Source organism: Penicillium malachiteum (assembly GCF_028827825.1).
Source record: "Penicillium malachiteum strain IBT 17515 chromosome Unknown utg000005l:1.0-9002435.0:326005.0-9005861.0, whole genome shotgun sequence".
NCBI lineage: Eukaryota > Fungi > Ascomycota > Eurotiomycetes > Eurotiales > Aspergillaceae > Penicillium > Penicillium malachiteum.
This window is the reverse complement of record NW_026643099.1, coordinates 7,686,261-7,712,200: the sequence shown is the minus strand read 5'-3', so window position 1 is coordinate 7,712,200 and position 25,940 is coordinate 7,686,261. Positions and strand designations below refer to the sequence as shown.

The 25,940-nt window shown below is 46.3% G+C and overlaps 11 protein-coding genes across 11 annotated transcripts; 8 read left to right on the top strand and 3 right to left on the bottom strand.

Moving 5' to 3' along the window:
- Positions 1 to 1,681: 1,681 nt before the first annotated feature.
- Positions 1,682 to 4,347, top strand: N7483_012853 (putative C6 transcription factor; the record flags this gene model as incomplete). Its single annotated transcript, XM_057096280.1, has 2 exons — positions 1,682 to 1,756; positions 1,837 to 4,347. The coding sequence occupies 2 exons, from the start codon at positions 1,682 to 1,684 to the stop codon at positions 4,345 to 4,347; spliced, it is 2,586 nt and encodes an 861-aa protein (XP_056942251.1).
- Positions 4,348 to 6,194: 1,847 nt separating this feature from the next.
- Positions 6,195 to 7,592, top strand: N7483_012852 (uncharacterized protein; the record flags this gene model as incomplete). The annotated part of the gene is made up of 1 exon (XM_057096279.1): positions 6,195 to 7,592. The coding sequence occupies one exon, from the start codon at positions 6,195 to 6,197 to the stop codon at positions 7,590 to 7,592; it is 1,398 nt and encodes a 465-aa protein (XP_056942250.1).
- A 581-nt stretch (positions 7,593 to 8,173) lies between these two features.
- Positions 8,174 to 10,106, bottom strand: N7483_012851 (putative MFS transporter; the record flags this gene model as incomplete). Its single annotated transcript, XM_057096278.1, has 8 exons — positions 8,174 to 8,444; positions 8,542 to 8,755; positions 8,849 to 8,989; positions 9,050 to 9,342; positions 9,397 to 9,421; positions 9,469 to 9,638; positions 9,710 to 9,859; positions 9,913 to 10,106. The coding sequence occupies 8 exons, from the start codon at positions 10,104 to 10,106 to the stop codon at positions 8,174 to 8,176; spliced, it is 1,458 nt and encodes a 485-aa protein (XP_056942249.1).
- A 655-nt stretch (positions 10,107 to 10,761) lies between these two features.
- Positions 10,762 to 12,094, top strand: N7483_012850 (putative O-methyltransferase; the record flags this gene model as incomplete). The annotated part of the gene is made up of 4 exons (XM_057096277.1): positions 10,762 to 10,854; positions 10,925 to 11,078; positions 11,143 to 11,269; positions 11,320 to 12,094. The coding sequence occupies 4 exons, from the start codon at positions 10,762 to 10,764 to the stop codon at positions 12,092 to 12,094; spliced, it is 1,149 nt and encodes a 382-aa protein (XP_056942248.1).
- A 956-nt stretch (positions 12,095 to 13,050) lies between these two features.
- On the top strand, positions 13,051 to 14,645 carry N7483_012849 (uncharacterized protein; the record flags this gene model as incomplete). The annotated part of the gene is made up of 5 exons (XM_057096276.1): positions 13,051 to 13,116; positions 13,177 to 13,352; positions 13,401 to 13,643; positions 13,726 to 13,768; positions 13,818 to 14,645. 5 exons carry the CDS (start codon positions 13,051 to 13,053, stop codon positions 14,643 to 14,645), a joined length of 1,356 nt encoding a protein of 451 aa, XP_056942247.1.
- Positions 14,646 to 15,060: 415 nt separating this feature from the next.
- N7483_012848 (Glucose N-acetyltransferase 1) lies at positions 15,061 to 16,334 on the top strand (the record flags this gene model as incomplete). Its single annotated transcript, XM_057096275.1, has 3 exons — positions 15,061 to 15,538; positions 15,602 to 16,242; positions 16,296 to 16,334. The coding sequence occupies 3 exons, from the start codon at positions 15,061 to 15,063 to the stop codon at positions 16,332 to 16,334; spliced, it is 1,158 nt and encodes a 385-aa protein (XP_056942246.1).
- A 170-nt stretch (positions 16,335 to 16,504) lies between these two features.
- Positions 16,505 to 16,873, bottom strand: N7483_012847 (uncharacterized protein; the record flags this gene model as incomplete). Its single annotated transcript, XM_057096274.1, has 1 exon — positions 16,505 to 16,873. The coding sequence occupies one exon, from the start codon at positions 16,871 to 16,873 to the stop codon at positions 16,505 to 16,507; it is 369 nt and encodes a 122-aa protein (XP_056942245.1).
- A 551-nt stretch (positions 16,874 to 17,424) lies between these two features.
- Positions 17,425 to 18,549, top strand: N7483_012846 (uncharacterized protein; the record flags this gene model as incomplete). Its single annotated transcript, XM_057096273.1, has 1 exon — positions 17,425 to 18,549. The coding sequence occupies one exon, from the start codon at positions 17,425 to 17,427 to the stop codon at positions 18,547 to 18,549; it is 1,125 nt and encodes a 374-aa protein (XP_056942244.1).
- A 494-nt stretch (positions 18,550 to 19,043) lies between these two features.
- N7483_012845 (uncharacterized protein) lies at positions 19,044 to 20,237 on the top strand (the record flags this gene model as incomplete). Its single annotated transcript, XM_057096272.1, has 1 exon — positions 19,044 to 20,237. One exon carries the CDS (start codon positions 19,044 to 19,046, stop codon positions 20,235 to 20,237), a length of 1,194 nt encoding a protein of 397 aa, XP_056942243.1.
- A 1,074-nt stretch (positions 20,238 to 21,311) lies between these two features.
- N7483_012844 (WD40 repeat domain-containing protein) lies at positions 21,312 to 21,871 on the top strand (the record flags this gene model as incomplete). The annotated part of the gene is given in 2 exon segments (XM_057096271.1): positions 21,312 to 21,466; positions 21,478 to 21,871. The coding sequence occupies 2 exon segments, from the start codon at positions 21,312 to 21,314 to the stop codon at positions 21,869 to 21,871; spliced, it is 549 nt and encodes a 182-aa protein (XP_056942242.1).
- A 2,172-nt stretch (positions 21,872 to 24,043) lies between these two features.
- On the bottom strand, positions 24,044 to 25,723 carry N7483_012843 (uncharacterized protein; the record flags this gene model as incomplete). Its single annotated transcript, XM_057096270.1, has 5 exons — positions 24,044 to 24,667; positions 24,739 to 25,108; positions 25,179 to 25,284; positions 25,371 to 25,479; positions 25,634 to 25,723. 5 exons carry the CDS (start codon positions 25,721 to 25,723, stop codon positions 24,044 to 24,046), a joined length of 1,299 nt encoding a protein of 432 aa, XP_056942241.1.
- Positions 25,724 to 25,940: the final 217 nt, after the last annotated feature.

Sequence of the window (25,940 nt, the reverse complement as noted above, 5' to 3'; positions counted from 1 at the left end):
GCACCATTGCTGTGGTACAGAAGCACAATGCTTGAATCTGCCGCCTTAGACCGCTCGGCCACACTTGCTATTCGGTGGCAGATATATTGAGTAGTTGCACTATAACAATCAACCTGCAAGTTGTGATGCCTTGATGCCTGAATCAAATTCCCCTACATATCACCGGTTCGCCACCGCCTTCCAAGTCTCTCCCTTAAGCACCTTCCGCTGACAAAGTATTTTCAAGACTCCGCTCCGCCACCATGGCACATCCAGAAGTCTAATTGACCAGTCGGGAGAGGCCATTGAGCGGTCAGCACATAGCCCTGGAGCCTTATACACGTAGACATGGATATTTCGTTCAATCAGCTTGACCTATCTCTCAGCCTTGTACCGCGTAATCTGTCTTTGTTTGACTCAACCAACCAGCATTCAGTTCATTAATCTTAGCATTGCGTCCCTTGCTTTCTTCCGGACTTACCAGTTTAGGAATTCGATACATCGTGCGTATTTAATCTGTAAAATACCGTGAGAACCCGAGTGCGGGACTGCGCTCGGGGAGCCGGCGGGTCACCCGTGGGGATCGGGATGCCGGGGCACCGCATCACCGTTCAGCTTGCCCCCGACATCATGGATCATAATTTCCCTGTTCTGTTTTAAGATGGTCCAGACGACTAGAGGTGGACTCTATACTCTTTGATCATCTCCTGTAAGAAACGATACCATTTAGGTGGATTTCGTGGGGCAGGGGGTGTATTCGGTTTAAGTTGATATGGGCTGGAGAAGTTAATGTGCCGATGTTCGGCAGTATACCAGAATGCGTCCAGGGCTTGGAAGGGACGATAATGGTTTTCACAGATCGAAGGTACTGATACGGAGTATGACTGCAGCTGTTAGTATATACTCGGGTATATATTGAAGTTGCACATGTGTCAGGGTAGAGAGTACTTCCATAGTTACTACCTAGGTAGTACATATGAGCACTTGAGAGTACTAGTAGAAGTATATACTCACCTGTTGACTCTTTGTATCTCCACTCCAGGGCTGGCACAGTCCAACTTCCGACGGAAATTGGGACTTGGAGATACTCCAAGGGTCAAGAGAGATTATTTCTTGGGGCTAATATATAGCAAACTGATGATCAGACATACATACTATATTATCTTTTTAAATATGCATAAACCTTCGAATGTTCAAATGTTTCGAGTTAACCTCTATCACCAAGATCTTCTCCCACACTCGGGTTTCCCACGATGTGGGGACGTGGGGAAGTGCAAGTTCGAGTCCGCAGTTCCCGATTATTAGTCGGATCATCGGAGCCTCTATTGATTTTTTTTTTGTTTTCTTCCCACAGCAAAAATAGAAAATAAAATACATGAAACATCCCCCTATTGTAAATAATAATAACTTACCAACTGTACAAAACCTTGGAAGTGGTTGACTCAGCTAAAAGCTTAGTCCCGAGGTCCCTATTCTTGCGTAATCAATCCAACTTCCCGACTGCATTCGGCCATTTGCGTCTTTACTGAATGCTGCCGCTTTCGCTTGAACCTCCTCTTTACTCCTCACTTGACATTACAGTTAATTTATCCTGGGGAGAATCACATATTTACATTTTTAACAACATAGACTCCTTAGAGTCTTCCGCCTTTGTCCTGTTGTCGACATATGACATGGTTCCTGCGCCAAACTAACCCTCCTCATGGATGAGGGCTCCGATAAAGCCCCTCGACGGAAGAGGGTTTCTAGGGCATGCGACCGATGCCGTAGCAAAAAAGTAAGTGTGCATTGTGGCTTTCTACCAGGCTAGTGGCGCAGCTAGTAGCTAACCCCGGTCGTCTTCTCCGAACTATCTAGGACAAATGTGACGGTATTCGCCCTACTTGCTCAGCTTGTCAAGCGTCGGGCCAGACTTGCTCTTACGACCCCCACGCGAAGAAACGAGGTCTACCGGAAGGATATGTGCGCGGGTTAGAGAAACTATGGGCTCTATCGATCTGCAATGTCGACGGCTTCGAAGATACGATGTTGGCGATGCTGGGATCCACGATGGAATCCGCCAATCGTCGCGGAAAGTTGATGGCAGTTTGGTCAGATGATAATTCTTCAGAGAGCCTCCATGAAACATGGAAATCGAGTCGACTGTTTGGCGCCTTGGAAAAGATGTTGTCGAACTCCGAACCCGTTCCCACAGTCCCAGGAAAACGATCGCGAAACCCGCACGATGATATTCTGGATGGCCCAGATGGCCAATGGGGCTTTCGAGTGGCCCGAGAATCTACTCCGTTAGGTCCTGGTGCACCCCGAGTGGTTGGGCCCCTGGGAGGACCCTCCCCAGGCGCGAAACGATCCCGTCTAGCACAGGCCCCGGAGAGTCGCGTTGCACCGCCGGACAGTGGCGCCCATAATCTCCAGCTACCACCGCAAACCTCTCAACTACTTGATATATATTTCGCTACAACTCATTCTTGGTTGCCCGTTGTCGCCAAACATAACATCCTACGTGCCTCATACCTTTATGCCAATGCGCCCTTCTCCGTGGCGACGACTTCTCCCGGATCCGGAGACCATGCTGCGTTATGGGCTATTTTGAGTTATACAATTACACAATCCCGAACTGATCCACGAGCGAGTCCGGTTGGAGCCCTGTCTTTGGCTCAGGAGTACTATACTGTGGCGCGAAATTTGATTCCTTCCGAAAAGGAGCGCTACGAACTGGGCCACATTCAGGCTTTACTTTTACTGACATTGGTGAATATGGGGCTGGAGCACTGGACGGCTGCATGGTTATTGATTGGTCAAGCCGTGCGGATGGCCATCGCCATGGGTTTGGGTACAATGACTGACACCCGACGCTCCGACGAGTTGAGACAGGGCAAGGCTGTCTACTTGGGATGCTTCGTGATTGACTCTCTCCTGTCTTTCCGCCTGTCGCGATGTCCGGCAATGTCCTCGAATGACTTGGCCACCGTGGGTCTATTGGAGGAGGATGGATTAGAAGAATGGAACTCGTGGGTTGATGTGCTCCCTCCTACCGGTGTCCCGCATGGTAAGAACCCACCACGAAGGGGTCCACTGCTGGCCTTGAGTTGCTTCAATCGGTTAGTCGAGCTAGCCAGCGTTTTGAACAAGACTTCACGAAATCTGGCGATGGGATATAAGCCGCCTTCGTTTGCTCAGCAATTGGTGGCGGATTTGAAGCAATGGGACGATGGGTTGCCCCTTGGATGTCGACTGATTGGACCCGAGAGCATTTATCCGGAAAGACACTCGGCCTTGTTACCACACCAAAGCTACCTTGGACTCACCTATGTGGCTACATTGCTTTGGCTGTACTTGCATCTTATCCCCGGAGAACAAGGTCTCCACCGAACGCAACGACCCGCAACGGAGGGAGCCAAAAAGCTTCTGTATCGAGGATTATCGATGATCGCTCAACACATGGAGAATTTCCCCATGTGTGGACTCCCACCTATTTTCGAATTCAGCTTGCGCACGATTTCCGAGCAAGCGTTCTCACTACGACAGTCAGTTGACTCCGCCGACAACTTCCCCTTTGCACAGTGGGCAGAAGAGTTCCAACAAAAGGCCACAGCGTTGATCCCGACATGGCCAGTGTATGGCTCTCTGGTCTCTTCGATGGAGCGCTGGCAACAGCCTCTTGAATACACTGGGCCATCTCAACCGGTATTTCAACAGCAGGCCATTGTGCCTCCTGCCATGTCTGGTGTTCCACTTGGCGGACCAATGCAGGCCCGACCTGGTGCACATGGAATGCTTCCACATGACCAAGGCAACTATGCCTCCTCAATTCTCGGTATTAGCATCCCAGTTGATGCTCAGTCTATGACTCCTAAAGATACCATCATGGAAAATACAGATTTATCTATGATGGATGTTTCTCGAGCGCAACCGATAGATGCGCACTCGATTCTTGCCGATAAAGTAACCCCGCGCAGCGGACCAGATGCGATATACCCTCCCACTGGTGCTCATCCTCAGCCACACACTCCCGATTCATCTACCTCTAATCCCATGATGGCCGGAAAGCCGCCGACCAGCGATCGACCTGTGCCCTCAACGAGCGACGGTATGCCGTTCAACCCTGCTGGGAATGGAGACCTCGATGCGATTTTCAAGGATCTAGCTTATCTGGACACCACCGAATGGTCCAACAACCGCGAGGCTGGCCTCAAAGATTTTGGATTCCTAGACGAAAGCACCTTCCAAGCATTTTGTCACGATCCTGATCGTCTCGTCAATACTCAGCCTCTTGTTCACCCACCCTCTATTGCGGATATCTGGCCGCCACCGGGATTCTTCCCAGAGACATTTCAAGAAGTTCCTGAAAAGACGATGAACGGTTGATCATGGCGAGATAGTTGATTTCTATTTCCTTAAGCTATGTCAAGTCGAATTTCTGGTCTGGCTGTGTCCCATGTGTTCCACCAAGCCAAGCCCGGCTAACCCACTGTATGTCACGCCACGAAGCGTGTTTCAGCTAAGCTAGTTTTCAGCTGGGTTTTCACTGGGGTTTATATATTAGAAACCCACGCTTCATCAGCCGCGTCGCACGCCGCGCACACGTAGGGAGACCCCGTATCATAATCAGGCATCATCATTTGAAGATCTCGGATCCGGGTGTGGTCGATGAACTCGTCTGTCTGGGTGCGAGAAGGTCTTGATGTCTCTTACTACTCCAATATGAATCACTGGATTTCCAGTATTCTGTGGAGTGATTCACTATTGACGAAGACCTGCTACCGAGATGTACTGATACTATTGAAGTTAAAGTCAAAATACCATGTCCACGGACTCATTTATTCTGCCTTCCATTCTTTATTACGAGTGCTCGTATTAATTTTGTAGTTGTTTTCTATAGAATCCAGTTGCATCCATGGATGAACCTTTGAACTAATGAATATTGATTATCACGTGCTCATGAGTCGGCAGTGATCCTCCGGGCTAGCGGCAAGATGAACTGGTGGGTGGATCTGATATTCAGGGGTTAACCAGAATAATCATTAAACTTGAAAAGCTAAATCACCCAAGGTATAAAGTCGATAGTGGCGTTTTTTTGGCTGGATGATCATCAACACTATTTCTTTTTATCTCAATATCTTCTTCCTAAGATGTATCTTATGTGCTCTGTAAATGTATGAACTCCTGCATATGCCGCGGCTGTTTCTGTTAGTTCCAACCTGAAACACATGCGACCCACTTGGATTTGACAAGTTAGGGTGGAAAATATGTGAAATGGGGCTCTCAGCTAGGAATTTAAGAAATAAGAAATGAGACATGGAGAATCCCTGTGAAAATCAAGTCTCTTTACTCTTCTACTCTGTACTCTGCTTAAGTGTATGTTCTATAATGTCAGTAGTATGAGGGTGTTTGTCATGTTTGCTCTTCCTGCAAAGTATATAACAAACAAAACAAACAAACAAACATCCCTGTATCAAAGTTGTCTCGGGTTGAAGCCACCGGCGTCACTTCTTCTCCAGTGTCCCTACAGGGTTTACGGCACTTCCTATAGGGCTTCTTTTGATTGTTGACTTGTCTCTTTTATCTCTTTTACTCTGTACTCTGCACCCCCTGGTGATCACCTGGATCACAAATAGGTACAATCCCTTGTTCCCCACTTCGACCTGTAACCCCCTCCTCCGTCGATCCTTTCCTTCTCCTGCATCCTCAAACCCGCTCTCGATGACGCTGGTCGTGGGGCCGGCGGGTAGGCTTGAACTCCCGCACAATGTCTCGTTGGCTCTTGGCCCGCGTGGTTGAAGATCGCTCTCCAATGAACTGGTATGAACTAGGCGGTTAGCCTATCATTCCCGCGCTTCGTCATTGAGAAATGCATTCATAGGATCATTCTGAGCTACGTGCCCCATGGATCGTCGGGTGCAACCACCACCAGGCTATGGGGAAAATCTGGCGAAAGGGGAGAACGATAGTCATGTTTGCTCCTTTGCGATGATCCCTGTCTCTTTTTTTTGCCTTCCCTTTTTCCCCTGCAAGTTTCAGCAGGCGCCGTCGCCTGTTTTTGAATCTTTCATCCCTTCGTGACTCGTCGTTTTTCTTTCTTTCTCCCTTTCTATTGCCGTGGAAGCTCTCACTTGCTTCTTTCTATGGCGTTCATACATTCCTTAACTATTCTTTAACTGATCTATTCCTTCATTTGAAACTTTCTCTCTATACAACGCTCTTCTAAACCGATCATGATGAGCTCTCCACGACGATGGATTCTCATCCTCCCACCGCTCTTTACCCTTACCCTACTATACTACGTCCTTCATACCTATAATACAAACTCTCTCGCCTTGAAGTACACAGGCCCATGGTCCCAATCCGATATCGATCATTTAATCTCAGAAGGGACGCAGCAACCTGCACAACCGGACCTTAAATCTCCCGCCGCGTATGAGGAGGACCGATGCGGGCGTCTACGCCATAACTTGAAAGATGTAATGGTCATCTTGAAGACAGGTGCCACGGAAGCTCAAGAAAAAGTGCCAGTCCAGTTGCGCACTGGCCTCCAGTGTGTTCCGCATTTTGCAATCTTCTCCGACTATGAGGAGGTTATCAGCGGAGTCCGCACATACGACGTCTTACAAAATGTCTCCCAGTCTGTCATAGACAAAGAGCCCGAGTTCGAATTCTACAAACATCTACAGCAAAATGGCCGCGAGGGGCTGAGTTCCGAGGATTGGGGCGATGACACAAATGGCCCTTTCGGCAAGGTGAACAACCCAGGTTGGAAACTTGATAAATGGAAGTTCCTGCCCATGACTGCGGGGGCGATGGAATTGAAGCCTGATGCGAAATGGTACGTCTTCATCGAGGCGGATACCTATATAGTTTGGCAAAACCTTGTCAACTGGCTGGGCCATTTGGAGCATACTCGAAGCTACTACCTCGGCAGCCCGATGCAGATTGGCGAGACTCTCTTTGGATATGGTGGTGCTGGCGTTATTCTGTCCCACCAGGCCAATGTTCGTCTGCAAAAATACCGCGCCGAGTCCACGGATGAGATTGATGAAATGACAGCTGCTGAGTGGGCTGGAGACTTCGTCTTGGCCAAGGCTTTGGAAAATACACAGATTCCTCTGACCTGGGCCTGGCCTATGATGATGACTACTTCGCCTTGGGAAGTGGATCATTTCTCTGAAGCCTACGGTCGACAGCCTTGGTGCTATCCGGTAGTCTCATATCATCACATGAGTCCTCGCGAGATCGAGCTTTTGTGGCGATTTGACCGAGGGTGGTTCCGAAGCGGCAAGAATGCCCTCCTGCTGCATGCTGATGTTTATCGCGATTTTGTCCACAATGGCACTCTCGCCGAGCGTGAAGACTGGGATAATCTCTCTGGAGCTGACATTGTTTTCGAGCACCCCACTGAGCCATCAGTGGACTCGTGTGCTGATGCCTGCATGCAGAACACCGGCTGCTTACAGTATTCTTTCAATCATAATGAGAGTACATGCAAGCATGCCGCTACCACCTTACATGGCATTGCTAGCAATGGCACTTCATCTGGGTGGATGACTCGTCGTGTTCAAAAGTTGTTGAATACGTTCCAGTCATCATGCCCTCAAGTCGAGTTCATCTTTGACTAACTGACGATCCAACGTTTATCCTGTATATACATACCCTTCGCTGCACATATTTCTTTTTCTTTCATTCGCGACCCCTTCATCTTTCTTTTCACTTCTTTTCTCATCCCATTTTCATCATCGTCTCTTTCTCTTTTTTTCTTTCTTCTTTTGTTTTCGAGGCGATGATCATTGGCAAGGCGTTATACCGGTGTTTGTTTACCTGCTGGACAGTTCAGTCTCCGGACTTGCATTCGCTGCATTCAAATTTTCATTCAGCGAGTTTCTTAGAAGTGATGGGCATGAAGACATAGTTGACATGCACATACTCGAATCAGAGATACCAATACATATCAAGTCACTCAAATGAGTCTTTTGTCCTGCCTTCTATTCAACTGACTGGAGATTAGTTTAATGAAATGTTGGTATGATAGAAGTTCAAGTTGAACATATGAACCCATCGAATCATAATTCACGTTTATTCTTCGTGTATACGTGATCACATCACTATCGTATATCAATATCAAAATAACTAGTTACAGTCCAGAATAGAAGTCAATCCATATACAGCTCACCACCATGTCAACATGTGTGCCTTGAGTCACTTAGGCAGTCTCAGGCTCTCCATCCTCAACTTCATCTATACACTGTCCCCTTTTTCGCTCGAGGACAATTACCGGCGTGATAGTCAATATAATCGCAACAACAACCACTGCAGCCTGAATCCCAAAAACCAGTCCCACTCCGTTCCGTGTGATCCACGCGGGCTGGAAATACCCCACGGCGAATCCACCGCATGTACGCCACATATTCAGGATTGCGGAGACAGATGTAGACTGGTCGGGATATTTTTCGAGTGCGTAAGCTGTGATGGCGCTGCATGTTTGTTAGCGTATGCACATGTATGGTTGTTCCAATTCAATCCAGGTATATTGGTTGGTGGAAATGAAACTGCTGGTCGAAGAAAACTTACACAATTGTTCCAACCATACCGATATTAACCATAATCCATCCAAATGCAATACCAATCCAATGCTTCCCGAAATTCATCGTTAGTCCGTATGTTAGTAGACCTGCTACCATGCTCCCGATTGAAAACCAGACGCCGTGGAGTCGATACTCGGTGCACCACGTGGAAGAGCGTCGGTGATAAATCCACTTATTGAAAAAGTGACCGAATAGCCAGCCTATCACAGTTAGTATGTATACTCGTCACAATCGGAGTTCGTAGCTGAAGGGGTTTGGTGATATTATGCAGGGATGAACCAATGGGAACGTACCGCATAGTGCACCTATCACACCTGCAAAACGCATTGAGGAGGCATCGACTGTGTTGAAGAGATAAGGGGGACTGTGGAGAAAGGTATCGATGGTGGTTGTGATTCCAATCGGCCAGGTAAATGTTACCAGAACGGCGAATCCTGGTCATGGTTAGTTCTGATATTATTCAATATGGATTCTCAAGTTGAGTTGGTATGTACCTGTGAATAGGAGTGGGAATTTGAAGATGTAGACTACAAGAGTCCAAGACCACGCAAGCAGGGTTGAGCGCTTTGGTAAACCCGTGTTTCCGATTCCAAAGTATGACCCTAATCGAGAAGAGCTTCGTTGACCGGGTATGTAGTATGTTTCACGACCGAATAGGAGGACCATTGCGGTTGATAAACCGTATAATGCTGTTAAGATACCAAAGGAAATGCGCCAGTTGGTTCCTACATCGATGTACCCTGCTATTGCAGGACCGAGAAATGGACCAACTAAGAAAGTAGTTCCCCTGCAGACTGTTAGCTGGTATTTTCAAGACAATTTCAGTAGAGATGGAACTCACCAGATATTAATCATTCGAGGCCATTCTAGATTCCGTTAGCCACGTTGCTACGTCCAGATCATGATAACTCACCATTTGGCTCATATAGATCATGAATGATCGGCAATCCGATCACCTGTGGCACGGTCCCAAATAGACCTTGTAGAGATCGAAATGCTGTGAATGTCGAGTAATCATGTGAGAGTGTAGCCCCCAGTACCATGAACATCGTTATAACTTGAGGCCATATCCAAATGGGAAATCTGGTCCAGAATGCGAGATCAGCAGGCTGAATCCGAATATTGCCACGTTGTTGATTTCAGTTCATTCTTACCGTCCATAGGCCTCAATTAATGGGACAGCAAATATTCCACCAAAACCTTGAAGCAGGATGCCATAGTTCATGCTCGTGGCGGCGTGTGTTGCTGTGGTATTCCAATCTACTGCTTGTTCGCTCACTAGGGTAGAACCCCAGACCATCGCACTATTCTTGTTAGCTCTTAATACTTGTTTACTCTGGTATAAGTTAGATTTTACCCATCAGCAAGTAGAGAACTCGACATCAACGCAATAAAAAGTAGCGTCTTTCGCGTTGAGCTCCATTTTCGCGGATCCGCAGACTCCATAGAACCCGGATTCTTGAAATCCGAATTCTTGTCAATCTCTTCATGAGAGCGAGCAAGACTCGCGGTGCCCTCCGACTCAGTCAGTTCCTTTACTGGATCCAACATGATTATCTTTGAATAAACCGGTTTCCGTAGTATCGATCTGGCGCAAGGGGACAAAGTATCGATTTCAAGGTCTACGAGGATGAGCACAGGTTTTAAGCGGAGAATTTTTAGATTCTCGCGTGGCTTTTGTCGCGCAGAGCCATATGGTTTACGGTTTACGTGTCAAGGATTATTCCTAGAATTATTCTGGATACATCCAGATGTTCTTTGATGTACAAGTACGGAGACCTACAGATGTGGGACTTGATGTATCCAGGGATCTAGTCTCCACATTCACATAGATCAGAAAATCTATGAACCTAATTATTGAGTTCGAGTCATTTGGATCTATCAGGCTCCAGTTGAATCAAAGAAAGAAAAAAAAAGAAATTATTAGCGAATTCATAGTTGCATGCAAGTTACCCCTCTGGCGCCTTGGCGATCAGCGGTCTCACGCCCCTTTTGCCCCTTGCTTGGGCATCGATGTGTCGTTCATTACGGAGTGAACAACGAATGAATGAATCAGATTACTAGCAAGGGAAAACTCCGAATATCCGTAACGGATATTGCCCCTTGGATCCAGATGTTTAGATAAATGGAAAATAGAGGGATGGCATAGTAGAAATACCACAGAGATCAGGCCACTTCATACGAAACTTAACCTCCACATATCAAAATGTCGCTCCTAAATCGGATAGGCACTTTATTTGGCCTTTCAAAACCTTCTCCAATTAGTCCTGGAGCTGTGTTAGCTGCAACTGTTACTAAGGTGAGTACGGAGTACACATCCATGGATACGAGATAGAGAGTAAAGAACAAAACTAATACAGTCCATTTAGCCAGCCTCGTTGGGATTTGTCCCTGTCGCGGTTCATTTTCGATTGTTTGATATCCTGGTTAATCTTGGTGGATCGGCGACTGCAGAAGATGTGACTAAGGCTGTTAACGCGGCCCGATCTGAGAATGATCCGGAGATCTGTACTAGGCTTATATGTATGACAGCTCTGTCTGGTAGTCTGAGTCTGAAGTTTGAGATGAATACTAATCTTGACGATAGCGGATACTCTTTACATCATGTCTGGTCTAGGACTGGTAAACAGAGTTGATGAGGAGCGATTTGATGCTAATGCTATCACCCGACATATGGTTTCAATGCCCAGTGCTCAGGAAGGGGCATTGCATTTGTGAGCTTTCTCTCATCTTACTACCATCACATCTACTGACTGTATCTTAGCACAACTGAAGGGATGATGGCTGGGGCATTCCTCATGAAGAAACTTCAGGATACTAACTTTGCATATCCGTTCGCCGAAGCCAGTGGCCCATTTCAGTACGCGTATGAGCTCATGGGAGAAAAGGAACTGTCAAAGCAGCATACATACGCCATAATGGAAGCCCACGGACGAATGGGCAGCTTCAATGAGTTTATGGTCGGCAAATTTCTCAAATATGGCACTTTTCCCGAGCGCATCCAATCTCTTGGCTATGATTTACGCGCTGCACTCAGTGCTCCCGGCTCTGTCGCTATAGTAGATATCGGCGGAGGACGTGGCGAGCTCTTGCTTGAAGTCCAATCTGCATTCCCACATCTTACGGCTGAGAATCTGGTGGTGCAGGAATTCAATACTGAAATCTGCGAGCTCGATGGTGTCAGACTCATGGAGTGGAATTACAAGACTAGTCCTGCACAGCCTATCACCGGTGCCCGCATCTATTCTCTTCAGCATATTCTTCATAACTTGCCTGATTTGGATGCGGTCGCGTTATTACAGAAACTATCTAACGCCATGGCGCCTACTTCGCGCCTCCTTATTAGTGAGTATGCGCGGAATTCGACATATACTCACCTCCATGCAAGTATGATTGCTCTTTATGGAGGAAGGGAGCGCAGTCCCGCGGAGTGGAGACAGTTAGCGTCAGTTTCTGGGTTGGAGGTTGGCTTTGAGGCTTATGTTGTGGGGGGTGAGTCCCTTGTGGAGATGCGTAAAGCGGGTCAAATTGAGGAATGATGGGGAGAAGTTGAATGATCCCGTGTGTCCTGGAGGACTTTTGTAGCATAATCAAGCGAGAGTATGAGTTTAATCTAAGACAATTTGAACTTCAGACAACTTCAAATATGAACGATCATTTTTGTGATTAGAGTTCTAGATTCGTCCGTTTCCCATGCATGAACTCCTTGTCACAGTTGATCTATCACATCAATCTCGGAAATCGGCCCACTCCTTGCCGTGGAACTTGATAAGCTGAACTTTGCTTGTGGCTTTGGTCGATTTTGAAACCTTATCACTTAGTGTGGTTTGTGGCGTGAGATTGTATTCGTGGTACCAAGATCTGGAGATCTTGATTGTGCTTCGCTGACTCGATTTTTTTAGTATTCCGTATTTGTTGCATGATTCTGGAGACACTATTGATATCCCGCCGTTGTTTTGCTTTTCCTATCCCTTGCACTGCATGGTCATTGCGTGGCTGTCATTTGCCTGGCATTGGAATGTCCTATGGCTACCACATGGACCTGCAGGAATGAAATGATCACAGGAAGGGGATAAGGCAATGCAACTTATGCATCTCTTGATTAAAAGGGAATTTTGCATTTACTGAGTCTACTGAGTAGATTGAAGATCTTCTACGCTCACTGCAGGAACTGTTTATAACACACCGACAAGGATCGCTAAAATCGCACACAAGAAATACTGGGAAAAAGGAAACTTGAAGCCTGAAAAGCTTTGGGTTCCAATAACTCAGCCATACGGAGCGTCATCCGGTTTGCCTCGATCCCTTGTTACGGAGTAGCCCAAGCCTACCCCACTGCTGTCTGACCTATTGAATCGCCAACTAAGTTGAACTCTCGGGATAGTTCGTCGATCAGACTGATCTACGCCTTGATGAGAAACTGACCTCCCAATGTCTTGAGACTATTTGTACAAGCTCTTCGCACTTAGCTCCCCTGCCCTGCATCATCTTCACAATGAGTGTCCCACAGCCTAGGGAAGGAGATGTCAATATTGGCACGGGAACTGTTATCGCGTGTTGGGTATGTGATGATCTTAACTAAATAAGATCTGAATCCTGTGGTGAAGCTGACGATAATCAGGTTTTAACAGGCGTGGTCGGATTGGCTCTTCTGTTTAGATACTTGACCAAAACTTGGATTCGTTTCTGGGCAATGCCGGCTGTTACTGCACCGGAGAGGATATGGGGCGTTGAAGATTTATTCTTTCTTGTTGCTTATGGATTCGATCTGGCTCACATGTCATTGATCCAGATGAGGTGAGATACTATGAATTATTCGATCGGATAGTCGCTAATTGGTAACAGTGCACATTGGGGCCTCGGAAGACATTTCTTCTACTTGACCACCCAGGAGAAGGTCAATGCTATGAAATATGACTTCCTCAGTCAGCCGTTGGCAGTTTCATCTGCTATGGTCTCTCGGACAGGCATGATGTGGTTTCTTTTGAATTGCTTTGCCACTAATAACCGAGTTCGCATGTCGATCGTAATATGTGCTATTGTTCAGATCGTAGCGAATACGGTGACAATAGGTTTGTTTTACTCTGAGTCTCTATCTTGACCACTAAGCTAATCTCTCTCAGTTCAAATCATAGTTCAATGGTATGCTCCCTTCCATGCTTTGCTTAAGAATATTAACTAACATCCCCAGTGGCCCGAATCCATACCGTGCGGTTTGTTTTATGTTATCCATACTGTTTGGGCACTACTAATTCTCTTTAGACTGATCGTGTCAAGTACTTTCATTATATGTGGACAGCACTCCCGTCGGACGGCTCCGTCGTCTGTCAATCACCAGATGTCCAAACCACCGTCGGCTTTGTCCAAGGCGGATTTAATACCATCATTGATTTCTTTTTGGCAACACTCGCTGCAGTTGAACTGTGGCAGTTCTTTTTACGAACCTTGCATCGCGATTCCAATACCTCCTTCTGGACCCAATTTCGGAAGATCAACAAAACCGTTCGTTCAAGGCGCATCTGGCAGACAATTACACTGAGTGGCCCTCTTGTTCTGTCCGGAGCTGCCTCAATTATCAAGACATATAAATTGAAAAGTCTCGGCGACAGAAACGACTTTACATATAACATCGTCAGCTTCGTTCTTTGGGTGAAAATCGAAAATTACAGCATCTTGTTAGCTAGCTGCGCGCCTGTTGCACGACTACTACTTCGCACAGTGGTGGATTCTCGTCGTGCAAATGGTCGACTGGGCTACTTCTCTCGATCCACAGATAATAATAAAAGCAAAGATACTGAGCTGAAAGCTCGACAGAAGGATCAGTGGATGGACTCAGCGACTATGACGACAAACTGGGATGAAGAGAATGCTCCTGCGGATTGGCCGATGCCTACGGAGCGCTCGGAGAGTAGAATCTCTTGTGCGAAACAACCAGATCATATTGATGATGGTGTGATCTTGGCGAAGACTGATATCGTTGTGCAGGTTGATGGACAACATGGGCGTTCACGATCGATGTCTTCTGGTGGTACTCGGTTATTACCAGAGGGGGGAGAGGGATCCAGTGAGCATGGATCGGAGCATCGATGAAGGAAATCTGCAATATATGAATCGCTATTCAGCATGATATAGTTAATGTGAATAATCAATTGATGATGTGGAAATATATCGTTGTATAAAGTGGATCTGCCAAGCGTGCCAGTGGTAGTTTGCGCATCAAGATTTGATATGCTCTAACTTCTTCAGAAATGACATCTGAATAGTGGAACTAGAATGATGTGATTCGCGACAGAGAAATTGAAATAGGACAAACACCTGGTTGATAATAATCCTTCAGTATCATTTAGGTGCCAGTTGATAGACTGCAAACAACCTTGGAACTCGAATGCAAACATACCACGTGATGATAACACTGCTTATCGGTGATGATGTACGTACTCACTGCCCAGGTGCACTTGCGTGAACTTCATGTTATGACATACTAGACGGTATTGCTTGCCAGATCATGGCAATCAAAAGTTCGACATTCCACTATCGTCGGGGCTCAGACGCATCCGAGAAAGACTTCTTCGACATCGCCGATGAATCCATTGCGCAAATCGCCAAGCGCCAGTTGCGCCGCCCACGAACATGGATTACCCTGCTCGTCCTATTTTTGATGGTCAAGTTGTATCGCTCTCGACCTCCACCCGAAACATCGCTGTTACCTCATATCAACTATAATAAGGTGGATTGGTCACGATATGCATATACACAATACGCTACCTCCGAAACATACCTGTGCAATTGTCTCATGGTCTTCGAGGCTCTGGACCGATTCGGATCCAAGGCAGACCGTATACTTTTCTATCCCCAGGAGTGGGATTTGATCATCGAGAATGATGGAGACCGAACCAGCCAGCTGCTAGTAATGGCAAAGGAGGAATATAATGTGCAAATGAGGCCAATCTTCATTGACGGAGTCAGGCCACCGGAGGATCGTGGTTAGTCAAGACTGTCAATTATGACCCTTGTGAAATGGGTACTAACCGAATTGAATCCTGTAGGACCTGCTCAGGCATCATGGGATACTAGCACCGCAAAGTTGTCCGCATTCGCTCTACTGGAATATGAGCGAGTCATCCACCTCGACTCGGATATGACTCTCCTGCAACACATGGACGATCTATTCTTCCTTCCAAAAGCCCCCGTTGCCATGCCTCGCGCGTATTGGCTTCTCCCGGAGACTAAAACCCTCTCCTCGCTCATCGCTGTGATCGAACCATCCTATCTTGAATATACCATTCTGCGAGATGCTAGCAAGCCCGCGGTCTATGGGCAGATCGATGTGAACCTCACTGATGGCCGATTTGATATGGAGTTGTTGAATAGTCGCTTCGGTGATAATGCTATGGTGCTTCCGCATAGACAATATGGACTGGTCTCGGGAGAGTTCCGTTTGAAGGATCACTGGAGATATATGGGTAATGCGCAAGAAGAGTGGAATCCTGATAAAGTCCTTTCAGACGCGAAATTCGTCCATTTCTCTGACTGGCCGTTGCCCAAACCCTGGACGATGTGGCAGCCGTCTCAATTGGCAGAGATGCAGCCTGCATGCGACAATAATCCAGGGACCCCAGAAGAGAGTGGATGCCGAGACCGTGAGGTTTGGAAGGGTCTCTATGATGATTTCCGGCGACGAAGAAAGGTATGATCATCCCCTCTACTTTGAGATACACTGGTTTATTGACATGACCATAGGCTATTTGCAAGCTACTAAGCTTCCCAGCTCCCCCCTGATGATTATCCACTCTTCTTTCTTGAGTTCAGAAGAGCCAATTGTAGAGTATCAAATATTAGAGTAAAGTGGGCAGGTGTGGGCGTTCAATTATTACTTCAAATACTTGTACAAACAAATTGATATAATGCTCCTAGTGATGCATATATCCAATCAAAATTCATGCACATAATTAAGCATATCCCATACTTTTCCTCCACCACTGCCATATTCCTCTTTTCTGACACCAATCCCCAAACTCCTTAACGCTCTCAACTTCGGATAATCCCTCTTGTACATCTGGCAGGATATCTTGCTGTCCCTCCGGTTCTATTGCACCCGGTCGACCCACTAGCTGAAAGTCTTTGTACCGTAGCTTACGCACAACAGCTACCCATGATTCCACGTTCGTCTGCTCGTTCCCTTCAACGTACATTATGCCGGGACAACCACCGGACCGTAGGAGGACGAAGCATTGGTGCGTGTCGGCGGCGCGTTTCAGGGTGGCGACTTTCTTTCTGGAGGTGATGTGGTGAGTGCGGATTAAGGCTTGGAAGCGCATGATTTGGACATTGTGTGGAGTGTAGTGACGAGCTCTGTTTATGAGAATGACATGCCTAGGTGGACTTCTGCCGGGCGGTGTGGTTTGATTATCAGTCATCCACATTGGGGCACCAGCCCTGGGGAGGTGGCTGCCCAGTTGACGACTTTGGTTTCTATCCCGAGGTCAGTACACATAGGATGTTTCATATATGAATTTGCTATATTTGGTGCATTCGTCAACGATGAGTTGGTACTATTTTCAATTGCCTTGTTTCCCTACACGGCTCAATTCCTGGTATACCGCGAGAATTCGGCATTCTGATGGTGTGGTTGGCGGTTGTATACGGGTCATGATTGGCCACAGGTGCGTCAGAATTCGCCCTTATTCATGCATGCATACCCAGCCCCAATGACCAGGAATAACCAATTTCCGCATAGATTCCTACTGGGGAGATTGGTCCGGGCTAGGACGGCCCTGCGCCTCAGTCATCGTCTCGACCTGCTGTTGAATAGTAGGATCTTCTCTCCAGATCGATAGACGCCGATCATGTCTTTTTGATATGCACAATCATGAAGAAGCACCTGAAAGACATCAAATCCCGAGTAAAAGGGTCCCTGAAACGACCTGAGAAGGAAAAACCCGGAGATAAATCATCAGTGAACGAACAATCAGATGAGCACTTGACGAGAGATCAAAACGAAATAAATCAAGACAAGGCGTCCATTTTTTGCAAGGATACCAGCGACGAGAAGTTATCCACTGAGACCACAAACTCTCAATCGACATGGGATCAAGCATATGATACACTGAAGAAGGACGACAGACAGTTGATCAATGAATATGAGTCTTTGCTTTCGCAAGAGTTGCCAACCGAAGGAACTCATTCAGACAATGTGGACAATCGAATCAGCACAATCTCGAGCACCCGACGGATACAGCTCCAATCAATAACGGATATTGGCCTAAAGCGAGCTGAAAAAGCTAAGACGAGATACAGAATTGCTGGTCATGAGTTTGTTGTACAAGAGCAGATCACACAGGCGGCAAATTTCATCATCTGGGCTAAAGATTTGATCACAGAGGCTACCAGTGTCTCAACAGAAGCCAGCTTAATATGGGCAGGCGTTTCACTTATCTTGCCAGTTCTCACAAATCACACTACTGCCGAACAGGCGAATCGAGATGGGTTCACACATGTTACTAGTCGTATGAGATTTTACATCGCGCTTGAACCATGTCTGCTCTCTTGCAAAGACGACAGTATCTCCCCAGACCTGAGGAGAGAATTTGACAAAAGCACTCTGTCGCTCTACCAGAAAATCCTCAAGTTTCAGATTCAGAGTGTCCTCCGCTTTTATAAGACTTCTGTGCAGAAAACTCGGGGTGATATCTTCAATCCGGACATCTGGCAAACCATGCTGGATGAGATTAGCAAGGTCGAAGCTGCTCTGACAGAGGACTTCAAAAGGATAAACGGCACCGCGGTGAGAAATGAACTTGAGACGCTCAACAATTCAGTCAGACGGTCAACACAGGAAATCCAGAATATTCTCCACGTCGCCAAGAAGCAACTCGAGGTAAATCAAGAGCAACTTCAAGTCAGCCAGGAGCACAGAGACATTGCTATCAAGCTAGCTCGATTTGTTGAGCAATCTACTGCAGCTTTTCAAGAGATACACAAAGATACACAGTAAGTGCTTAGCCAATTCATCAGATATATCAGGACTGTTTTGCTTTGTATTGCAGAGCTAATTCATCCTCTCTTTAGTGAGGCCATGAGTCGCGAATTTTTGGCCAAACTCCCATCACAACCTGAAGCGGCCTTTGATAGTCGCAAAAATGAAAAAAACTCAGAGACTGTCACAGCGGAACAAGACAGGACATTCTCAATAAAATCGCGGACTGGGCTGTGGGTGATGGATCAGAGACCGATGGTCGTCTCTTTTGGATGCATGGCCAGGCAGGTACATGTAAATCTACCATTAGTCGGACGATATGCAGTCTTTTTCAAGAATCTGGAATTCTTGGAGCTAGTTATTTCAAGGGTTCAAGACTTTTTCCAACGATTGCTCGCCAATTAGCAGCCACAATTCCGACTTTCGCTAGATTTCTAAGGGAAGCCCTTCTCAATTACGATCAAGCGGAAATCGAAGCAAAGGGCGCCATGGGGCAGTGCAAAACATTGATCATGGAGCCACTCGAAAACTTACCGAAGCCAGACCGGGGCGAGTTGCTTACAAGAGTCATTGTCATCGATGCGCTCGATGAGTGCAGCCCTCACGATGAATTGGAATCCATCATCAAATCATTGTCCAATCTTCGACTCCTCAACTCTATTCGACTTTTGGTGTTTGTCAATGGCAGAGTAATTCATCCGCTAGTTGATGCGTTCCATAATCTGGACAACAAAGGCGTCAAACACCACAGGCTGGCTTTGCAAACTGATTTCAGGCAACAGACAGAGAAGGACATCTCACTATTCTTAAAAGAGACATTCCAAGAGATCAGGACTAGGCGGAATGTTCTTGAAGATCCATGGCCTGAACCAGATGACATGGAAAAGTTGGTGAGGTTGGCCACGAATCCATCACCTCTGTTTATTTATGCGTCAACACTTTGCCTGTTTGTGGACGATGGAAAAGGCAGGAAGAGCCCGATTAAGCAAATCAAAATTTGGCTCAGCCAACGAAAGAGTGCATCGCAACCTGACCAGATTTACCGTCCAGTTTTTCATCAACTTCTTCTTGGAACCTATGATGATGCCGATGATAGAGCAAAGCTGAGTCCTCCAGACGATGAAGACAAAGACCAGGTGATTTTCTTCCTAGGATCAATCTGTCTCCTCTCTTCCCCACTTTCAATTCCGGCACTGGCAGTTCTTCTAGATATTGAAGAAGACGATATTGACTGTTGGGTTCAAAATCTTCATGCTGTTCTGAATGTTTCACAGAATCGTCAAGATCCTGTTGACATTCTCCACAAATCATTCTCGGATTTCATCTTGTCCCTCAAGGGAATTGGAATCAATAACATCACCATTGATCCAAGAGAGATTCATGGAAAACTAGCATTTAACTGCATTGAATTGATGAAAAGAAAGCTTCATCAGAACATTTGTCACATCGGCCATGTAGGTCCAGTTGATATGGAGTCAGAGGACATGGTTTCCCTTTCAAAAAACCACATTTCTTCCGAGCTTGCGTATGCTTGTCTCAATTGGATACACCATTTTATCAACAGTGATCATGACATCATCGAAGTGAAAGAAATTGAAAGCTTTTTAGAGACCCACTTGCTTCACTGGATTGAGGTGCTAGCACTGTTGCATGAGCTCCCTGGCGGTCCTAGTTCAATCGGAGCTCTCAGCAAAAGATCAAGGTGAGTAGTTGGAGAAGTGGTCTTACTAAATATTAACGCACCCACTTTTACTAATCAACTTTCGTTTTTTGACTCAGGAAAAATCAAGATCTTTACACTTTCTCCTCAGAGATATTGAAAGATTCATTGCTGCAAATGGATCAATCATCAGCCAGGCACCCCTACAGACATATGGATCGGCTCTTGTATTCAGCCCGGAACAAAGTCTGATCAGGTTACACTACTGGAAGCAGCGACTGTCTTTTATCGATAGTGTACAAGGAATAGAAAAGTCATGGGGATCCTGCTTGCACACGCTCGTTTTGGAAGACTGGAATACGCCTTATTGTGCCGACTTCTCACCCACTGGAGATTGAATTGCAATAGGCTATGATGGAGTCACGGAGGCAGTCTGGGATATTGCGACAGGTGTCTGTCTATATTCGATCAAAGCAAATTCATGTTGGACACAGGACATCAAGTTCTCTCCAAGCGGTGATCAGATTGCATCAGCGATACACTACCCCACCCAAATCCTCAAACCGCCGTTTATCCGACTTCTTAGTGCGAAAGATGGTTCCACTCAGCGAACTATTGATATGAATCTCAGTCTTTCTGATCAAGTGCAAGAAATTTGTTACTCCCCAAACGGCTCCACCCTTGCATGCTACACAAATGAATCTCTATGGCTGTTGGATACTGTGACAGGGGGTAAACGGCTTTTGAAACGATTCCCTGAACAAATTCAACATCATAAAATAACCTTCTCTCCCGATGGAAGTCTCATGGCAATTGGCAGGGAATATGATTCGACGATAAGTCTTTGGAATATCAAGACTGAAACTGGAACTTCCCCTACATGCCACGAAGTTTCCGCGGAAAGAGCTTCTGCAATTGCTTTTGATCAGAATAGGAGCCTGGTTCTTCTTGTTGAAGGTGCAATAAACCACTTAGATCTCGGATCTGGGTCCTTGAAGGAATATGGATTTGACGTGAATGAAAGTGCAGAGGAAGATTTACCACGCGGACTCTCTACTATCCTGTCATCAGATGGCGAAAGACTTAATTCCGTTGCGCATGACTTCACTTCATTTTCATTATGGGACAAGTTTGGTCGCAAAACACATTGGAGGTTTGGAGGGCTGGCCGGATTCCAAAAGCCTTCTTTGTATTTCACGGGATGGAAGCCTCTTTGCTACGAATTCGCCAAGTGACTTTGTTCGGGTCTGAGGGCTATTTGAAGAGAATGATGGCGTTGGTTCGAGTAAAGGGGCGGCCACAGAAGCACACAACCAGCAGATCACACAGATTGCTATATCGCGAAAATTGAAAACAGTTGCGTCAGCATCAAGTGATTCGACTGTTCGGTTATGGAACCTAGATGGGACCCACAAGCAAGCACTCGCTGGCCACGAGGCACAGGTATTCGCCGTGGCGTTTTCTCCTGATGGTCTCCTGCTGGCTTCTTGCTCAGAAGACAATACCGTGCGTGTTTGGGATCCACATACCGGAGATTGCCTGAGAATACTGAGTGATGTCGGAGCAGCACATGAGGTTTCATTTACGCCGGACAGCAGAAAGGTTGAGTCTCTGTCATCTCAGGACATAAAAGTGTTTGATATCAAGACAGAGTGTCTAGAAAGACAATACGGGCAATGACTGGCGGAAACAGATGGTTGGCTTTCTCTAAAGGCCCAGATAGGATAAAAGTCTTTTCTCAGTCTGAAGACTATTTGCATGCCTGGGACCTCACGGATTCAGAGCTGACCTCTCGACCAGTCTCATCAGTAAGACTTCCGTCATTACCAAGGAGGTTTGGTCTCGAAAGCCGCGAGATTGACATGGCAATTGCGATGACTCCTTCGCCTGATTGTTCTCTCATCGCTTGTGGATTTGAAAAATCTTGTCAAGACTCCATTGGTATTTGGAACCTATCTTCGAAATCAATGCAAATTCTAGACACAGAAGGGGGCTTCGATTCCGACGTTTCCTTCGCGTTCTCTGTTGACTCAAAAGTCTTTGCATCTGCATCCTCTGAAGGAGTAGCAATATGGGATTTGGTCACATACAAAAAGCTAAAAACCTTGTCCTATTGTCGTTCTCCCATCGCCTTCTTGCCAGTTGGCAAGATCTTGATATCAGGCCAAGCAAATTCAAATAGAAGGATTGGAGTTTGGAACACAAAAAGCTATTTGAAAATTTTCGATCTGGACCTTGAGGCTGTCACTGGGGTGGCCTTCAACTCGGACTGGACAAAGATGGCAGCCGCCTCCCAGCTTGGAAATGTTCATGTTTGGGAATTGAGAGACACATTTTCAGTTGCCAGAACGCATAACCTCAGGATGCGACAGATTGATGGAATATATTGTGATATAGGTGGATCCGAAGTCACCGTCCTGGCATTCTCTCCATGTTCAAGCATGCTTGCCTGTGCAGACCGGGACATATTCCTTTGGGATTTATCATCCAATGAACCGAATCAAGGGAAGGTGCTACCAAATGACAGCCCAATGAATGATCTATTGTTTTGTTCCGATGGGAAAACAATCATCAGCTGCGGGAATTGGAATACCTCTCGCTGGGACGTGAACACAGGAGCCCTTGTTCAAAGCCTTGACCATGACAAATGTCTCGATCACTCTGCCTTCCAAAATGGGGTGTATTTTAAGATGGACCAGACGCCAATAGATGCAGCTTCTTTTGATGTTATATTCTCAATCGTTGTCCGCATCACGGCAGGGATTCAGCCAACTTGTCGGAATATGACGAAAGCTCGGATTGGATAGTACGCAACAGGGAGAAACTGCTCTGGGGTACCGCCAGACTACCAGTCGGAGGAGTTTGGAAATACTGCAACTGCATGTCATGGGGATAGCCTTATCATGGGCTCCGACTCTGGTAGGATGTGCTTCTACAATTTTGTATTTCCTTAAATTTGAGTGTTCTTTTTACGACATTTGATGTCCAATCAAACCCAGGTGCCCAAAAGGACAATCGAGGCCAATAAATGGATTACACCTTCATAATATTAGATTTCATCTCCATTACATACTACTAATTGAGTGTCGTGCATCAATGATTGATAGGTACTGCACATCTGAGCAGCAGTAACGTGTTGTGATACCAGACCAAAAGAGTAGAAAAATGAATCTGATATTTCAAACGCTGAAAAGGCTCAACAAAGAGAAGGTCTGTTGAGTCTCCCTTCTGAGGTTGTCATCCTAACATTATTTGTTTTATCTTATAGTATGAGTAGAGCACCCTTTCAACCCTTTCTCGGGCTTTTTTTTGTCAATATTTATCCTTTTAATCCTCAGCTTGCCCTCGATGCAGCTAGTTCAAATGTTTTAGACTCGGTGTTTTATCCAATGGACGGGCGCAGGGAGAGGGTTGTCGATCTAAAGGTTCTCAAAATAAAGTAAGCCTGATCAAAGCAAGCTTATCTCAAAAGTAAGCTTATTTTGACCACTCAACCTTGGAACCATCAACACAATGGACCAGAAATGTAATTGACTGGAGAATTGCGAGCCTCAGAGCTTTCTGGACGTGTCCATTCATACTATCAAATCTTGCATTTGTTTTTGCTTATCACGTAAAGTAGTGCGATGTTATTGTAAACGATCCTGGACGTCAAGGAATTTTAAATGCCATTGGTATTCTGGATACTTAAAACTTTGGAACATTTAATGGACGATGTCAGAAATCAATATTGGGAATATTTCGTTATGAATCGAAGGTTGGAATCTATTTCTCATCGTAAAAATATACAAATGTTAAAGCCACATCTCCGTACTGTTCCCAAATTCTTAAAATCACGGATCAAACTTGTCTCTAGTAAACGTACCGAAAAGAAGAGTTCTGTTTATCAGTAAGTCCGGCCCACTTCTCATCAGCTACAGCCTCGTTCTCAACTCCCTGCTTCTTATCGCGTTGCCGATTCTCCCACATGTAGTACAAGAAAAGCGCAACAGCCACAACCGCCGCAGCAGCTTGCGTCGCAAGAACAGAAATCTTAGCAGGCTGATACTCTGGTGCATCGCTAGCCTGGAAAGTCTGCGGCCCAATAATGTTCCCAACAGAGAAGGACCCGGCGACGAGGGCGCTTGCAAAGGCGCGCTTGGTATGACCTGCGCAGTTGGCCATGGTCCACTGATATAGAATAGGAAGAGTTGCAACGATAGCATTCACCAGGTAGAGACCCATAAGTACACCGGCAGTATTAGACTTGGGTAGGAATGACATGAGTCCACCGCCGATGATACCTGGGATTGTACAGAAGACAAGCCAGGCCCAGCGGTGGGAAAACTTGCGGATTCCATACCCGACAACTAGGGTGAAGACGATACTAATCAGACCAGATGGTGTATTCAGGAGGGCTGATATAGGACCTGAAAAGCCGAAGCCTGATATGAGGGTTGCGGAATATGTGGTGACTACTCCACTTGAGATTGAGATCTTCAACAGTATTAGATAAGTCTGAGACAAACCCGAAATGACTTGTTCAAGGAAGCAGAGTACTTGCTTACCAGGATAGTTGTCAAAGTCAAGAGCCAGAGCTGTATGTCCATCAAGGCCTCCCATATTTGCTTCATATTCACCTTGGAGCTCCATACTCCAGTCTTGTTCTCACCGACATGCTGTAACAGAGCGACCTTCTCGCTATCAGACAGCCAGGAAGCTTTGATTGGGGTATCGGGAATAAAGAAAAATGACAATACACCTACAAGCATAGTGACCAGGCCCATCACCAGGAACATGATGCGCCAGCCATCTATGCTCGTATTCTGGACATGTTGGAACCCATAGGAGATGATACCACCAAGGATCTGAGCTACACCCAACCCTGTATACCAGAACATAAAGCGAGGGGCTTGTTCACTGCGGGTATAGAACTGACTAACGAGGAGCATCAACGATGGACCAATCGTTGCCTCAAACCCCCCCGAGAAAGATTCGCGACACCAACAGACCCCCATAATTCTGGCTACCAGCTGAAGCAGCAGCAGCAACACCCCATAGGAAGACATTCACACCCAACCACTTTGCTGCTGGAACTTTTTGTAAAAAATACACTGTATCCACTTTTGTCAGAATGGGGATGATCGTCGATGAAAGAATGTGAGCAAGGGATAGGTGGTTTGCCTGGATCCGAACCTACCATTAGGTACCTCGGCGATCAAGTAGGTAATGAAAAACCAGGTGGCCGTGTTGGAAAACTCGTTGCCTGTGAGACTAAGATCCCTTTTCAATCCCATGACGGCGGCATACTGTGATGAAAATTAGCATCAGTTGTCGTCATATGTTTTCAGCGCAGTCACTTGCATTGAGCATAACTTTATCCAGAAACTGCAGAAGATAACAGCAGAACATAAATGGTAATAGATGATAGTCAATCCTCCTCCGTAAGGCTTTCAGATTTACATTGATCTCAATGTTTGTCTCTGCATGGGCCAAATATCCCACGGCATCATCCGGTTGTGCCGATTCGGGTATCCGAGTCTTTTCGGCCATATTAAGCACTTTGCTGTGAGACAAAGAGAAAATAAATAAAGAAATAGACACGATTAGCAGTGTTAAAATAGAGAAAGAGACACAGAAAAAAAAGCAAAAAAGAGAGAAAAACGGCACAAGACGGAGAAATATGTACAGGGGAACAACGGTCGAACGCGTGGAACGAGGCCCGGGGAAGACAACCACCGTGTAGGACAAGATTTTCAAATCAAGAGTG